The sequence below is a fragment of the Pezoporus flaviventris genome, unplaced genomic scaffold (genome assembly GCF_033815535.1).
Source record: "Pezoporus flaviventris isolate CSIRO_AGI_PZ_B2104156 unplaced genomic scaffold, CSIRO_AGI_Pfla_v1 ptg000086l, whole genome shotgun sequence".
NCBI classification, from domain to species: domain Eukaryota; kingdom Metazoa; phylum Chordata; class Aves; order Psittaciformes; family Psittacidae; genus Pezoporus; species Pezoporus flaviventris.
This window is the reverse complement of record NW_026892634.1, coordinates 1,087,880-1,106,206: the sequence shown is the minus strand read 5'-3', so window position 1 is coordinate 1,106,206 and position 18,327 is coordinate 1,087,880. Positions and strand designations below refer to the sequence as shown.

The 18,327-nt window shown below is 40.0% G+C and overlaps 1 protein-coding gene across 1 annotated transcript in view; it reads right to left on the bottom strand.

Moving 5' to 3' along the window:
• FBN2 (fibrillin 2) overlaps window positions 1–18,327 on the bottom strand; it is a 156,549-nt gene that overhangs the window by 115,375 nt on the left and 22,847 nt on the right. Inside the window, exon 6 of the mRNA XM_061475626.1 lies at window positions 8,863–9,060. Coding sequence (XP_061331610.1) covers window positions 8,863–9,060 — 198 coding nt within the window. The remainder of the gene's footprint in view (window positions 1–8,862; window positions 9,061–18,327) is intronic.

Genomic DNA, 18,327 nt, shown 5'->3' with positions numbered 1-18,327 from the left:
ACCTACTATTGTAGCTTCTATCTATGCACAAGTTGCAGATCTCCCATTCTTTACTCCTTTTATTTGGATTAAGATCTTCATTCACCTTTTTCTGCCAGAATGAGTTTGGCACGGAAATTTTAAGTCTTTACTGTATTGCCTTGCAGTATTACACTGCAAGAATCTTGGTCCAAATTTGTCTCTTCAGCATACCGCTTGGCTCCCTCACACAGTTTCTACTTTAGCTGACTGTTGGAGGGTTTTTTTTTTTACCCCCTTTGAACAGCACTGCTGTACTGCTTTTTTCTAAAATGTCCATACGTGCCTGTAGAGAAATCCTGGAGCTTATTTCTACAGGCTAGGTACCATAATACAGAGTTTGGAAAGGTAAACTGTCTCTACAATGTCAAGTGACACATCCAGTCCCTTCCTGCAGTAGGGTGGTCTGAAAATGCAGGAGAGAGTGGACAACATGCTATCAACCTGCAAATACCACAGAACTTAGGTCGGGAGGAACTACCAGTACTCAGAACTTAAAAGAAACTGTCTCAGCTGTTGAAAGGCAATGATTCTGAGGAACAAAGAAATTCTTCACCTCTCCTTTTCAACATGGAAAATCTTTCCTTCATCTGTTTGTGCCTTACTATCATCCCGTGCTATTTCCTGAAGACATAAATGAAATCAGATTTTCCTATGTTGTAATAGAATGCCAAAAACGTAGCAAAAATGATGTCTGTTTAAACTTCCCATCACACAAAGCAGACTATCACATTATTTCTATGCTTCCCAGCAGAATTTAGCAATGATGTTAACTGTGTAACTTCAAAATATTTGCCACACAGAATAAGCTGGCAAAAAAAAGAAAACACAGTATTGTGGACACGAGTGCTAAAGAGTTCTACTGATCTCTCACGTAATTTAAATGAAGAACCAGAAGCTATGCCAGCACCACTTTGGCAACAAAAGTTTAAGAATTCATTTTATCTGACCAATCTCTTCATCATACAGAGGAGTTTGACTTACTTGAAAATTGTAACCAGCGTGCATGCCTTCAGTACACTGTTTCTGTTTATGATATTGTTATGAAAAGAATGTCTAAAATATACTAATCACTTCAAGATGAACAGTGAAACATAAGCTGTTATATGCAGACAGAGGCCTACTTCTGACATATAAGGAAAACCTCTATCAAGTATTTCTCCATACTGTAATTTGGATGCTTAAAGCAGTGGAAGCACAAAGAAACAGAAAAGCAAATATTTTAAATGAAGAAAAATGATGGGATTTATTCTTGCTTAAAACTAATCTAAGTATTCTAAATAAAATAGATGCTTTTCTAAGATAATGCTGTGGGGAGTCCCATAGAAGTGAATTTGAGTTAATAGCTTCTGCTGTGGTTTCAGGTCAACCATACCTCTGTGTGAATGAAAACTGAAGGAAAAATAAGATACATCTCATCAAGTTTGATTTTCTAAGAATTAAAAATCTTCCAACATCTTAATTTTCTCTCTATTTTTTAACTCATGTTTGTGGAGGACTCTTACCAAGAACTCTTATGGAGTAGAACTGAAACAGAAATCTAGCCGAACAGCTCACTTTGTTAGATTTGTGCAATTTTAAGCCACTGCATTATGATGCAGTGTAGGGGAAAGCAGCACTAAAAATCATGCTGCGATGTATGGGGTCAGAGTGAACACTGAAAGTGAAGGAATTGGGAAATAACAGTGAGAAAAGGAAGACATTAACTAGCTTCTTGTGAAGCAGTAAAAGAGGAACTTCCCTGAAACCTTTTATAACACCATGAGCATCAGAAGCTTCCTAAATCAGGATGTTTTTCAGAGAATCACAAACTGGTTGAGGTTGGAAGGGACCTCTGGAGGTCAGCTAATACAACTGCCCTGCTCCAGCAGGGATACCTAGAGCAGGTTGTCAAAGACCACATCCTGTGTTTTTGAATGTCTCCAAGGATGGACAATCCTCAGTTTCTCAAGGAAAGCTGTGCCAATGCTTGGTCATCCTCACATGTTTCCTTACATTGAGGAGGATTTTCCTGTTCCTCATAGAATCATAGATTAATTAGGATTGGAAAGGACCTTGAGACCATCTAGTTCCAACCCCCCTGCCGTGGGCAGGGACACCTCACACTAAACCATGTCACTCAAGGCTCTGTCCAACCTGGCCTTGAACACTGCGAGGGACAGAGCAGTCACAACTTCTCTGGGCAACCCATTCCAGTGCCTCACCACCCTAACAGGAAAGAACTTCTTCCTTATATTCAACCTAAACTTCCCCTGTTTAAGTTTTAACCCATTACCCCTTGTCCTATCACTACAGTCCCTAATGAAGAGTCACTCACCAGCATCCTTGTAGGCCCTCTTCAGACACTGGAAGGCTGCTATGAGGTGTCCATACAGCCTTCTCTTCTCCAGGCTCAACAGCCCCAACTATCTCAGCCTATCTTCATACAGGAGGTGCTCCAGTCGCCTGATCACCCTCATGGCCCTCTTCTGGACTTGTTCCAACAGTTATGTCGACACCAGAACTGTACACAATACTGCAAGTGAGGTCTCACGAGAGCAGAATAGAGGGGCAGGATCACCTCCTTCGACCTGCTGGTCACGCACCTTTTGATGCAGCCCAGGATATGGTTGGCTTTCTGGGCTGGAGAGCACCCTAAAGCCGGCTCGTGTTAAGTTTCTCATTGACCAAAACCCCCAAGTCCTTTTCCACAGGGCTGCTCTCAATCTCTTCTCTGCCCAGCCTGTAGCTGTGCCTCGGATTGCTCCCACCCAGGTGTAGGACCTTGCACTTGCCATGGTGAAACTTCATAAGGTTGGCATCAGCCCACCTCACAAGCATGTCGAGGTCCCTCTAAATGGCATTCCTTCCCTCCAGCATATCAACTGGACCACACAGCTTGGCGTCACTGGCAAACTTGCTGAGGGTGCACTCAATCCCACTGTCCATGTCAGCAACAAAGATGTTGAACAAGACTGGTTCCAACACCCATCCCTGAAGGACATCACTTGTTACTGGTCTCCAGCTGGACATTGAGCCATTGAGCACAACTCTTTGCATGCGGCTATCCAGCCAGGTCTTTATCCACTGAGTGATCCACCTATCAAATTGATGTCTCTCCAATTTAGAGACAAGGATGTTGTGTGGGACAGACTTTGCACAAGTCCAGGTAGATGACATCAGCTGCTCTACCCCTGTCCATCTGTTCTGTATCCCCATCACAGAAGGTCTCCAGATTGGTCAGGTAAGATTTCCCCTCAGTGAAGCCATGCTGGCTGTCACCAAGCACCTTGTTCTTTTTCATGTGCCTTAGCATGCCTTCCAGGAGAATCTGCTCCAAGATTTTGCCAGGCACAGAGGTGAGACTGATTGGTCTGTAATTGCCCAGGTCATCCATTTTCCCCTTCTTGGAAATGGGGGTTATATTTCCCTTTTTCCAGTCATCAGGAACTTCATGTGACTGCCATGATTTTTCAAATATGATGGACAGTGGCTTAGCAACTTCATTTGCCAGCTCCTTCAGGACCTGCAGGTGAATTTCATCAGGTCCTATGGACTTGTGTACATTCATTTTGCACCCATGGCCTCTTGTACTGTCACTGGGCACCACTTAGAAAGAGCATGGCTTTGTCCTCTCTGCACTCTCCTTTCAAGCATTATTCTCCAGACTGAAGAGTCCCAGCTCACTCAGCCTTTCCTTAAAGGAATGATCCTCCACACCCTTCATCATCTTCATAAACCTTCATTGGATTCAAACACCATAATCTCTCTCTTGTTCTGAGGAGCCCAGATCTCAACACAGCATTCCTAAGTGTGGCCTGACCAGTGCTGACGAGAGCAGAAAGATCACCACTCTTGTCCTGCTAGCAATACTTTTTCTTCCACAGCTCAGGATACCATTAGCTTTCTTTGCTGTAGTGGCACACTGCTGGCTCATGTTCAACTTGGTTTCCACCAGGACCCTCAGGTCCTTTTCTGCAATACTGCTTTCAAGATCACCAGCACCCAGCAATACTGGCACCTGGGGCTGTTCTTCCCCATGTGCAAGACTGCATATTTCTCCTTCTTGAACCTTCATGAGGTTCCTGTCAGCTCATTTTTCCAGCCTGTCAAGGACCTTCTGAATGGCAGCACAGCCCTCTGGCATATCAGCCACCCCTCCCAGTTTGGTTTTATCTGCAAACTTGTTGAAACTACACTCTGCCCCATCATCCATCTCATTAATGAAGATGCAAAACAGGTCTGGGACCCAGTATTGACCCCTGGGCTACAGTGCTAGTCACTGGACTCCAACTAGACTTTGCTTTGCTGATCCTCTAAAACTAGACTTTGATTTGCAGGCCCTCTGGGCCTGGCCATTCAGCCAGCTTTCCATCAACCTCACCATCTGCTCTTCCAGCCTGTACATCAGTATCTTATGGGAAACAGTGTCAAAGCACTTCTTCTGAATTACCAATCAGAAATTCTTGCTAACACATACATAAACACAAACACATCCAGCTACTGTATGCCTTTTGTTATTTTGTAAAAATGGAATTAAAGTTCTCCAGCACTACAGGGAATCACCTATATAAAAAATTAGAGCAGATCATTCTAGTAAACTTCACCACTTTGCTAAGAAGGACCTTAACTCTTGTCATGGAGATCTGCTTACTCATACAATGCCTGCAAAATCCCAGCTGTGCTCTCTCATACGGGTTTTGGAAGCCATAAGATATGGATAGACAGAGACAGAACAGTACACAGAGAGTTTATGAAATTACAAAACAAACAGAACAAAAAAATCTGTCACACAAAATTATTTGAACCTCTATTTATCCCTATATTCACTAGGGATTAGTAAATCAAAAGGAATTTTCTTTATTTAACTCATTTTATTATACAGACCATAATCAGAACTCAAAGAAGCATTAATTTACAGCACCTGATTTCAGCCCAAATATCAACCTTACGCAGCACTGTTAATTATGTAATGCTCTGTGGGGATAGCTGTGCTTTGGTTGGCGTCCAGCCTTCCCTCCTGCAAGGCCCAGCCACTGCACTGCTAAGGCAGCAAGCACAGACACCAGCAGGAAGAGTGCAGCCCAATTCAATGGGATACCTGGTGGGGATGTAGTTAAGACCACTGCCTTTCCCTGTTTTGATTTCACCAAGTTACAGAGAGAGTCTGGTAAATGGCTTGATGAGCTTAAAATCAAGTGGGTGAAATGAGTTCATGACAGAGGAGGTGGCTGAGTAGTTTTCAGTCAGTAAGAAGCGCAGGAGGGAGGCTGGGGAGCTGGCAACAGGGGAGCACTATGTTCCCTGACCACCCAAGCCACCTATCGGGCAAAGGGTGTCCCTAAACTGGAGTGAGTACAACAACCACGTATACATGCTCGCTCTGCTCAGGAATCGGCTAATGGATGAGTGCAGCTGGCTGTTGAACAGTTTTTTGATCCAAGGTGATACAATAATGATGAAAAGCTTCAGATTCATCATTGTATCTGATCCTGAACCTCAATAAATAAGGACCACTCAAACAAAGGTTGGGACTCAGCCTCAAATTAATCTTAGTTATTACTACCCATGCAATGCAAAACGGGCAAAACAATTGGGGGAAGTTCATAAATCAACTAACATAGGCGGCTATGTTAGTTGGGTGCAATGAAGATGTCACCCAACCAAAACCCCCAAAAGAGGCTAGAACCCTCAAACAAGGTCCTGTGGAACTTCAGGTTAAATCCTCAGGTGGGATGAGAGACCAGAAAGACTTCAGAACCAGGTGGTGGAGGGAAGGTTTAGACTAGGTTTGTCACTAGAATTAATGCATAAGAAACCCACTAGCAGTTTTAAGGGCCACGGTCCAAGCTGTCTGTGAAGCCAGGCAGTGTGTCAAGGATGCAGACTGCTCATCCACCAATCCATTATTTTACAGAGACACCAGAGAGGCTCTAGGCACCATTCAGCATGCTTCTACCCCACTGGCAGAAAACTGGTAGTGCCCATACCCTCCCCTGTGTTCCAGTTATGTCAGCTTAAACTTTTTGAGTGGGACACCAAGAGGGATACACATGGGCCCTAATAGATTCCCTGTAAGATGTTTGATTGACATTGGAGCCCAGATTTCTTGTTTCACCTCTTGCCTTAATGGCAACCCTGGGTATCTCCCCATGCACATGTGTTCACGTTCAAGCAGTGGGGGGCAAACCTCTCAGTGTGGGTGGTGTTGCATCTTCCTGATGAAGTGACATTGCTGAGTTAAAATTGCTTTTGCTCCTAACCTAAAAGAGGCACTATAGCTCCACAGGCCTTTTTTACGATTGGGAAGCCACCTGTGGACAGCCCTGGCCAAACTAAATTTCCACTGGCACAGATATGATTAACAGATTGGTTACGCTTTTCCACCTGGACTGCCCTTGCCAAACCTATCAACTCTCCAGAGACTGCTTCAAGCCCTGCAGATTGGGCAAGCAATATCTTTCAACCACCCCACCAAGGGGCTTAAACAACACCTCCTTCTGAGCATGCATAATATCATCTGGAGCATTCAGACTCCTGACAGCAAGACCCTAAAAATTCTGTACAAATGGATACAGGGGTAACTGTCTGGCCTTTCCCTCCCAAGTCTGCTTTCTTTTCTGTTCTGTACAAAAGGAATGGATGAGTTCACAACTCAGAACAGCATAATATGTTTCACTGGTATGGTACATGGTTATCGTATTCTGCTGAGGCCATGCTGTCAGCACAGCAAGAATACTATGCGGTCTTACTGGAGGGAGAGAAGTTTGACCCTAGTTACTGACCAGGTCATTATGGGTTCATGAAGGTTTTTTTTTTTTATTTTTGGCACAGCTGTTTGGCATTCAACACCATAGCTCTAAGATGGAAACAGCAAATGATTTCTATGTTCAGTGGTGGCATAGAGGTCATGGTTTAAGCCCAGTCGGTAACTCAGAACCACGCAGCCACTTTCTCACTCCCTCCCTTCTACACACATACGTGCGCGCGCACACACACACACACACACACACACGCACACACACAAGGCTCCCAGAGGAATGTGAAAGAGAACTGGAAGAATGTAAATCCCACAGCTCTGCTCTGGAAGGGCATGGTGTAGGGCTGCTGCTGGTAGCATATGGCCAACCAGTTGCACTTTGAGTAGCATCACAGGTACCTGAAGCATGCCAATACGAAGTGGCTTGGCCTCTTTTTCCTGATTGCCATTAGCACCAATGCACAGACAGATGCTTCCACTCAGGTAGGGCTTAAAAGTAATGTAGTCTTGCAAATGGTAATGGAATTTGAATGATATGTGGACATGAATGATCATGTATTTTCTGCCTGTATTGTCACTCCAACATTAGCTGAGAGCTTGCTTTTAAACATCTATGGCTCAGGCATTGACATATCAATAGCAAACAATTTAAAGCAGCAGTTCCCCTCCATACCACAAAAGGCAGTCTGGCCTGTTGTATACCTCTAGCTTCAGGTCCCATGTGCTTGAGTGAAAGCTGCACAGAAGGGGTAGATGGCTGGACTACTACTAACACCACCCGTACATGGGACTTAGATTCAACTATCCCACACAATGGATTTCATTTATCCCACTTTAATACATCAAAACCTAACATCTCTGTTTCCTGTAGAATGCAAGACTGTGATATGCCAGATCCAGGCAAAAAATGTATCAGTACTCTGGGGGACACTGAATGCTTCAAATTAGAAGTGGCAAAACAGTGACTCCCACACTCACTTAAAATTTCTTTGTTTCAAATACAAGATGTTTCCTGCCACATTCACTTAGGTCAAAACCAAAAAGTGGGGAGTTTAAACTTATCAACCCACCTTAAGAGAAACAGGCCTTTTGGTCTCATATTATACATCAAGCTTTATTCATACGGGGAAAGAATACTCTTCTGGTGGCACAGACACTCCCAGGTATGGTACGGATGTACAGTGACAAATACGCCTATCCCAAATTTGATTGGTGGAAAAATGAAACCTGGGAAACCTGTCTGTCAGCCACCTGCCTGCACCCATTCCATTCTGCCCTAGGAAATGGATGCCTCATATGTTGCACTACTTAAGTAGGCAGAACTGTCAGGGAAACCAGTCTGTAACAGAAAAGTAGTGCATCCTCCTTTGGGAGTTCTAGTACCAGTTTTTAAAGCATTCTTTATACAGTTTGTTCTAAAATTTAGCCAAGAAGCTACAGCAGAACAGATACCTACCTTTCAAGATAGGTGGATCCCAGTAACAACAAAAAGAAAGAGCAGTAAGTTTCTTAGCATCACAGAAACAGATACTGGATAAGGCAAAAAGGCTTTTCCATTTCTCAAACATTTTATGAATACAAACATAGAAGACCAAAGTCCTTCCTTACTCATGCATTTTACTAGCCTTGTACAAATAATCCAAACACAGCATCTAGATGGTTCACTATGGGCTTTATCTAAATGACAGAATTAAAAAAAAACATCTACATAACAACTCCCAACCACAAAGAAACCACTTCAGGAGCAAGAAATAGTGATTTTTTTTCAGTAGAATGAATGAAATATATATTAGTTACAGCAATACAAGCCAGGTGCCTGGCTGCTGCTCTACTGCAGTATTTGATAGCTGTACTCAACAGATATCTCAGCCTTTCTATGCTCTGTATTTGTGGCTCCTTGATTGGCATTCATTTTATACAGGCATTTGAGTTTTTTTCTGTATGTACACTAGCTAAAATCTGGAGGCAGCAAAGCATATCTGAACTTTATCAGAAGTGAGACACAAAACACATGCGAGGAAAACAGTGATTTTAAGTGGACTGCAGGTTTCCAAGACTCATTATCAGCAACACAATAGTCGTGTAATGTAAACCCACAGACTTACCTTGACATGCTCCAGTGCGAATATTAGGGATGAAGCCACGACGACAAGGTTGAGGCTGAGCAGGGCACGTTTCACAGGGGTGACCCCATGCATGCCCAATGGTTGCACAACAGAGTGTTTTTGTGCAAACAATTCCAGTCAGCTGGCCCTGACACATCTGGTTGTTAACTTGCATGAAACATGGTCCTGTTCTGTAATCTGGAAAAAAAGGAAAGATCACTGTATTATACAAGAAAGTGTACTAGTATCTACAGAAAGAATCAAGTTTTAATCCAGTAGATACCCATCTTAAGAAAATTCCAAAAGGACCTGGAAATCTATTACTGCTTACAGAAGCAGCATTACACCTTCCACTGAAGATAATTATTTTCACAAGGTTGTCTTATCTCTCGATTACTTCTGATAGATGCAAGTAATGAAGGGCAGCTGGACTCAAAACTGATCTGTGCGCTGACAATGTATTCAGTAAAATCCATAATACCTGACAGAATTTTACAAATGAACGAACAAGCACACAATCAAAACAGCAGATCAGATTAAGCAAACAAGGACTGGATCTGGTTTACTTGTTCACAAGTTACTTCATGGCAATTCATGGGAGGGAACTACAAACCACAGCAGGCATACATTTGTTCACATCAATCAAAGTCCATGCCGGCGACTGTCACAGAATCAACATTCCTGCTGGAATGCTTAGTGCAAAATAGTGTTAACCATATAGAACTAATTGGTAAACCACCATTTATCTTCAGAGGTATAACAGGAGATAAAACAACCTATTCAAACCATATTGAGCACATGGAATGTAGCACACAAACTACATGAAAATAGACTCCTAGTCAGATTCCTGTAGTTAACTCATTAAGGTTCGACCTGTATAAAGACTTTTTGACTTTATGAGGCCACATAAACTGGGAACAACAATTAACTGAAATTCTCTAGGAAAAAATGAGAAACAAATGGTTGTTCTAAGCCAAATTTCATACCATTACGTAAGCTTTTAGAGGTGGGGGAAGAAGAACATGCAAAGCTTAAACTCAGACTCAGTCACATGAAAGAAGACAACAAGAAAGAAGGAGTATGGCTGCTCTCCTTACAATCCTGTCCTATCTTTTTTTCCTACTCAAAACAGACTCCAGTCCTGGTATGGGGTCACACACTGTCTTCCACACACTTTCTTTAGTATGCAGTTGGTCTCACAACCAAGCTACAGATGGGACAATCGCTGCCTTCTAGAATCTGATACTTTCACCCTGAAGCATAAAAGTAACAGCTTTGACATGTTTGGAAAGGAAAAAAAAAAAATCTCTTAAAGTAAAAGGTAACTCAAATAGAAGTAAGTGTTCTGCTCCCTATCTTTGATAAGGTTCATTCAGATATCAGTCTGGGAAAGCCTTTTGCACACAGTTATTTATTGACAATTAATTTCAACTGGGCTGTTCACTTTAAATAAAGTTGAGCAAGCACGTAAGTATCCACAGCAAAGATGCCTAACAGTAAAAGATTTTTTAAATACTTGCTAATGACCACGTATTTTAATCTTTCTTGACTTTCATTACAAAATAATCTTCAGAATCATACATTTGAGCTTTGTCTGTGTCTACAAATCCACAAAGATAATATTTTTAGTAAAGTATGTACATTGCAAAAACAAAATCCTGTTCATTAGAAACAGGTTTCAGTAATCTTTCATCCAACATATTGGAAGACAAGCAGCTTTACAATGGTCTCAGTTTAATTACATCCAAGGCCCATACCAAATCATAGAGAGCTGAATTTTTAAAATAAATTATGGATCCTGATGACTGACATTTTAAAATTCTTTATCCATTCAGTTCATCCAAAATGAAGTACAAAGGGAAAGAGTCTGAGTAGTGGATGGTGCTCTATTCTAAGAGCAAAAAGTAAGATTTTACAGCTTGAAATGAAGACAGGTGTATTCAGGCTAATAGTAAAGTACAGCTGCTTACATAAAGGTCTCTAGTCACAGTGTATTTTCACTTAGAGGAAGCAAACATACTAAAACTACATGCCATTCTGAATCACTACAATTGGAAGGGACATCTGTAGATCATCTAGTCCAACCCCCCTGCCAACTCAGGACCACCTAGAGCAGGTTATACAGGAATGAATGCAGGCAGGTTTTGAGAGTCTCAAGAGAGACTCCATGACCCCCTGGGCAGCCTGTTCCAGTGCTCTGCCATCCTCAACATAAAGATCTTTCTCATGTGGAGGTGAAATTTGTGGTTTAGTTTATGGTCAGTGCAATATTATTCCCTTTGCAAAATATATTACCAATACTTGGTTCATTTAACAGAAACAGGAAATATCTGTGTGTCCTGGGTTCAGCAGTAGCAGTCATTTTTCTCCTTCTTAGTAGCTGGTGCAGTGCTGTGTTTTTGACTTTAGTCTGAGAACAACACTGATAACACTGATGGTTTTAATTGTTGCTAAGCACTGTTTACTCCAATCAAGGACTTTTCAGTCTCTCATGCTCTGCCATTGAGGAGGAACATTGGAAGCCAGGAGGAAGCAGAGACACGACATCTGACCCAACTTAACCAAAGGGGTATTCCATACCACAGCAAATCATGCCCAGTATATAAACTGGAGGGAGTTACCTGGAAGGCCCAGATCACTGCTCGGGTCAGGCTGGGTACTGGTCAGCAGGTGGTGAGCAATTTGTATTTTGCATCACTTGTGTTTATTGTATTATTTTCCTTTCTCCTTTTAGTTTTACATTCTCTCTCCTTGCTAGCTCCCTTATTATTATTGGCGGTGGTAGCTGTAGTTTTGTATTGTACCTTCATTACTGGATTGTTCTTATCTCAACCCGTAGGATTTACATTCTTTTTATTCTCCTCCCCATCCCCCCAGAAGCAGGGTAGGGAGAAAGAGGAAGTGAGCAAGAGGCAGAGAGAAATTCTGAAGGTATGTCACAGTTTCAGCTGAAGCTGTGGATTCGATTCTGAAATTACCATGTACAATTCTATGGTCTACTTTATACTGTCAATCAGATGGCAGTATCATAATGCCTCATCTGACCTTAAAAACCCTGAGTTTATGAACCAATCCTATTTTCCATATTGTTTTTTTAATCTGATTGTTAGGTATTTCTTCATTTGCTCCTTTCCCAGAATTGCTGCTGGAATAATTTTGCCAGAAAGAACATGTGTTAGAACATATGTTATAAATCATTTGTGCTTAGAAAGGGTAAATGTTTTGGTGACAGAAAGTGATTTTCAACACATACAATGTTATGCATTCTTCTAATCTCAACAAATTATATTCATTGACTTGAAGAATGACAACCTTTATCAACAATCTAAATTGTTAATATAATTGAAGTTAATAAGAAGTACTTTTTTCTTGGTATCAACATAAAAAAAAACACCATGGAAATAGTAAGCATTCTAAACTTTACTACAGCATTTCTATTCTTTCACAGAAGCACATTCTGCATTCACAAATCGGACTATCCAGCTATCCTAGGTTTTAGGATCTTTTTAGTTAATTCCTTTTAGAAAGTTTTAAGTCTGTTCGAATAATTCCATCTGTAATTTAAAAAAAGCTGATTTGACAGGGATCCTGGCACAAGGACTAGAAATTTAAGAGTTCTAGTGTAGGGTATGGTCCAATATTCATCTACTTAGTATTTCTTCCTGTATCTCTGACAAAACTAGATGATTCAGATGAAGGTGTAAAAAGTCTGCTGCAAGTAGACATGGGATAATCTGTCTGGCACATTAAGTTTTCGCTGGTATCTAACACCCACTAGGTCAAAAGCCTGAAACATTGTGTTTAACATCCCAGCTACCATTTTGTCATACAGGACAACACACTAAAATATTTTGGTACACATATAAGAATCCAGTTTCTATCTGAATTTTGTCACACTTAGCCTCCACAGTTTCATACTGTGCTAACTAACTACTCCTGCTCATGAAAATTTTACCTCTTCTCAGGTAATTAAAAAGAGGAAAAGTGAGATATAAAGAAAAAAGCAAAAAGCAAAAAAGGCACCTAGAGACATATTAGAATGCCCATTGCAAGTTGTTTGGAAGAACATGAACACTTGAAGATTCTTTTCATGAGAAAGCAAACTGAAATTTTAACTGAAGGCTGTTAATAACAAAATACTGTTTCTGTAAATATTTTGAAGCCCAACAGTACTATTTGTGGGGCAGTGGTAGTCTTCTACACCTACATAAAGCCTATGTAAAAGTTCAAGGAAGGTAAAAAAAAAAATAAAAATAAAAAAGCTGTGTAGTGCTGGAGCAGCATAGTATCACAAATCCTGTATTTAATGTCTGTGAATGCTAGAAAGATTAGCAGGAAGAATTGTGAAGTCTCTTATATAAACAAAACTCCATAGAAGCATAACTGAACAAGGAAGTAACGTGTCTGGAAGTAAATATTTTTAACTTTAAGCTATTCAGAATAGTGATACTTTTATTACTAAAAATAAAATACTGAAAAGATTAAGCATGTTGATCATTATGAATCACATAAGGAGTGAGTAAAGGAGATGTGAGATGTCTTCCCATCCCCATCAATTAACGAACAAACCTAATATTTGGCAAGTATGTTTTACTTCCTTACAAAGCAAATTTGCCTTTCATAAAGACTTTTTACAGTACTTCTGCAAATATTCATGAGAAGATGAGAAAATAAGTAATTTCAACCTGTAGGCTCAAGTATAATAAATAGCTTATTACCATTAATGACCTCTAAAATCAATTTCATACATCGGCATTATTAGATAAACAATGTAACATGGGACCCGAATGCTGGAAAGTAGTACCTGCTGTTAGAGTTACCAGAAACTTAGCTGGTTTCCGAAAGAAAAATCAGCAGTGTGTGAAAGCGCAAGACTCTGTACCCCACATTAGGCAACACTGAGAATGGAGAGATTAAATCTGTTTCAGCAAAGATCTGAAGTTAAATTCACCTTGCTAGAAAATGCTCCAACAGGAAACATGCTTGAGATGCAATTGTCTGTATCACACCTCTGATAAGATGCTGCAGCAAATTTCTCTGTAATTTGTACTAACATTCAGAGGTCTCCACAAACCTGAAATATGTATTTTTGCTTCTTCCAGCACCTGCTCCTTGATTACTGATGAGATTTTAAAAAGAAACTGTACCTGAGTTTTCCCCTCTGCAATGTGAAGTCTCAACGTTTCAATAATTAAAATTTAACTGTGCTCCATCTTCCTGCAATGGGAAATCCCACAATATGAGACTTTGGAGTAATACCGGCAGGATTGGAAGAGAAAGGCATACCCCATTCTCCCACTGATTCTGCATAAATGACAGCACTGCCAAGACCTTGTGCTTCCAAAAAAACGGGAGACCAGGGCTTTCCTTGATTAACTTTTCATCTGAGTATGAAAGGGTTGGTAATACTCATAGCTGTACTTGAGTTCAGACCAAAAATCTGAAACATATGCATATGCAAATATTACTCTTCTTGTTCAACTCCCAACATCTGCAGATCATAAGTCACAGTATGCAAAAAGATATTTAAACACTATAAAGGTACATATGTTTGTTTTATTAAAGATTGTCTAAAATTGTTTTTCCTTCAACATTTTAATCATCCTAATAAGGAAAATTGTTCTTTCTACAGTAATGCTTAGCTGCCAACACTGAGGGCTCATGATACGGGAAGTTTCAAAGGTAACAAGAAGTTAGATGGATTGTACTGATTCAGGCTTCATATAAATAAAAAGCATTTTTTTCAAAGGTGACATCCAACAAGCTATGGAAAAAAGATTGTTGGCTGCAAATGAGAGCTAGTCTCTCAGGGAATGAAAGAGACTTGGCAAAGCTATTAATTTCTCTTGGAAAAAAATGAGTCTATGGGCAGTACAGCTATTTAGACTAAGAAGTTCACTTAAAACAAAGCCTGAATGGTAAATTGTAGCTAACTTGAAGTTGAGACACAACCCCACAGGGTTCTTTAGTCATTGTCTGAAACAATGATTTTTATGAAATTTATTTTGATATGTAATAGTGAAGAAGAGCCATTTAATCGGAAAAGGTTTATGTCAAATAAATCATGAAGGCTTGCACAATTTTTAAACAGCTGACAGCTTTCATTTTTTGGCTGAGCTTTTACTACTGTTCTACCGGTCCCACATGACCATTTCTGACCAGCTCCTACAATGCAATACTTTCCATCACACAATTCCCGTCATTGATTAGGAAACTTAATATACACATGGCAACAGAAAAGGAAGTGGAGGGCAGTTCTCAATGAAAGAGGAGAAAAGCATGTTCAATGCAGCCATCTATGCAGGCTTTGTAGCTTCTAGCAAAATTCCAGTTTCCACCAGTACAGCTGTCATGTCCATTCTGAGCACATTCTCATTTTCCTCTTGTTGGAACAGCAAAAGCAGCTTTTTTCCAAAAACAGCATTCCAGGGTTTACACACACATTTTAATATAATTGATATTATGTCAGGATTAAGCAGATGAAGTATTAGTATAGTGTTATCGGCAGATCTTAAAACATTTTCTTTTTTTAAATAAAAAATAATTCATTTTTACACATCTATGCACATGGTAAAAGAAGCCAAAGTAACAAATAATTAACTATTTCTGAAATGCAATGCAAATTTGTATAATAAATCTGAACATTAGGGAAAATGCTTCTAGTAAAGACACAAAACATTTTGAAAAATACACACACAAAAAGCAGAGAAAGAAACATGGAAATACTTTGGTTTTGTTATTTATGGAATTTAGGTGTTTTCAGAAGCAAAGTATTTCCATATACATACAAACCTCTTGGAAGAAACTGTTGCCATGGGGAACTGCAGTATCATTCACTGGCAGCTACAAAATTAGAAGTGTAAAATAAAAGCTGGGAAACAAATATGCCTGAATCTTGGTTCCAGCAAGGTTTCCAATTTTGGTTTGTTTGGAGCTTGTTCTAAATGTATATCTTTTCTTACACTTCAACAAGCCCTGCTACTATATCAAGTTTTCATCTGAGTTTGGATAGTGGGGATCTAATGAAATACCTCTCTGAGGAAATACTTAACACACAAGCTGACATAAACCAAAATATTAATCATCAGTTATTACAAGATATTCCAGGCTGAATTACCCCTTTTCAAAGTGTATGTGGAGATAAGAAATCACAAGAATGAGTTTTTCTGAATTTAGCAGCTCACAACCGCTATGCTGAAATTAGCTTCTTACATCTTTACCTTCCTGTCATCTGTACAGCGTTCAAAGTAGTGAAGTAACTATATCATGCTTCCTACTGCTTTCTGCTCTTATGTTTGTCCTTTTTGTTAAGAGGAATTCCCACCATACTGGCATTCTGGTGCACAACTAGGTTCCTTCAGAATAAAGAACAACAAATAATACCCACGCCCAAAGCCCCAGGCCCTACACCTCCAAACTTTAATGGAAGGGAAGCCAGAGATTTTCCGTTCCACCATACAGTGAAGGGTAAGACCTAAGTCCACCAAGTACTGGAAGATGAGAGCAAAGCCAAGGCTATTTAAATCCTCATTGAAAGTGCACACTGTTCTACCAGCAAAGCTTTGTAGTTACAACATGGGAGTGAAGAAAGATTTTCTGTTGCAGCCTGACAGTTGCATGCTTGATTTCCAAAGGCAGGAAGGACTCTCCTTACATTTGTTGAAACTCTGTCCTCTGCACAAAACCCTGCATTCATGTTTCATTGACAAGATTTGCCCATATGATGAAAAGAAAAAGATACTACTCATTAAAACTTGGACTGCTGGAAGCCAGACAAATGCATATTATATTGTTTAATTCCTTCATATCCCAACAACTAAGAAATCATTACCTTACTATATGCCTGCAAAGTAAATACGCTACTTCTCTGAACCTTAATATGAAAACCTGAATAACATCTTCGACAGGTTCTTGGTTCCTTATCCCAGGAAATCTGTGCTATTCAGCTCAACCTCAGAAACAGAATGCCTTGTCAGCGAAGTGGAAAATAAAAGATCTAGGTCTGCAGATGTGATAAACCTTAAAGGGTGTTGAAGAATAGTATAAAAAGCACAATGAAAACTCCCTCACCCCAACCTCACCTCCTCCTTCAGAGTTCAGTGTCATTTGACTCACTCCAGAAACTAATCCCGCTAATGATTATTATACTGCTTTTATACATTCTCCTTTTACACCCACACAGAGAATGGTTTGCAGAAGATGTCCACACTCTGATCTCACCATGGTATGTTGGGACATATTTTTGTTAGCTGAGTGCAAATGAGCAGGCAGGACAATTTGAAGGTTAAATGTACAGGTTTCTACAGCTGCAAAACTTTAAAGCAGCTAAATGGAACTTAAACTTTTGTGGTAGGTGCAGAAGCAGTATAATGTTTTTTTCAACCTTCTGGCAATCTGTGTACTACTTTGCGAGGTCAAAAATAAGAAGCAAAACATAAAAGGAGATGATACTTGCATATTAGCCCCGAGCTGGCCACAACCCAGAGTCAGAACAAAGTTAGGCACCATAACACACAATGTAGTCTCTGCTGAAGTTAGGTAGAAGTGAATGATTGCAGCCATGAAGTCTCTCCCTTTAACTGTATTCCTTTTAGCAGCCATTTTAGGAAGACCTTCAGAATGCATCCATATTCACAAAAAAAAAAAAAAAAAAGGAGGGGAAAAAAATCATGACTAATTCCTATGTAAATTATGGAAAACGTGCAAAAAGCCTTAGCAGTCAGAAACCCTATTAAAACCATAGACATACAGTTGGAATGCACTGTTATTAACTGTTAATCTATGTAAGAAAACAACTGTTTCACACAGTGGTCTTAGGAGGAAAAAAAAAACTTGCAAGAAACACTCCCCCAGATGACTGTCTAGACTAACCCGATACTCTGAAAATGAACTAAAACCCCAGCCAGTTACTATCTAATAGAGATCTTTTCTGTGGAGAGGCAGAACCACAGTTTCATCTTCTCCAGAACTCTGGATTTTGTTCAGTGAAATAAAAAAAAAAGCTTTGGAGATTAGCCTCTTTGGCTTGTACAGTATTTTCAGTGGCGCACTATAAAGCTGGGTATATTTTAACAATCAAAACACAGGACATGAGTTAATTCAGAGAATTCATCTCTCAGTAACTGCTGTCACATAGCAAGCCATTACTCTGGGGTGGTTTAAACCAGCTTATTTTTAGTACTCCAGTATTTTGCAAGCCTGGGCACAATGCACTCTGGATGAGCTTCAACAAACGCTATCCCTCTTATCCATATAATTTTAGCAGAATACTTATAGCTTTTAAGTGATTGCATAACGAATGCTTATTAAGATAGATATGGTTGAAAATTTAAAGTAGATCAAATTTAAAGAACTTTAAGCCTTCATATTTAATTAATTTTAAATTGAGCAACTGATCACCCTCATGGCCCTCCTCTGGACTTGCTCCAACAGTTCCATGTCCTTTTTATGTTGAGGACACCAGAA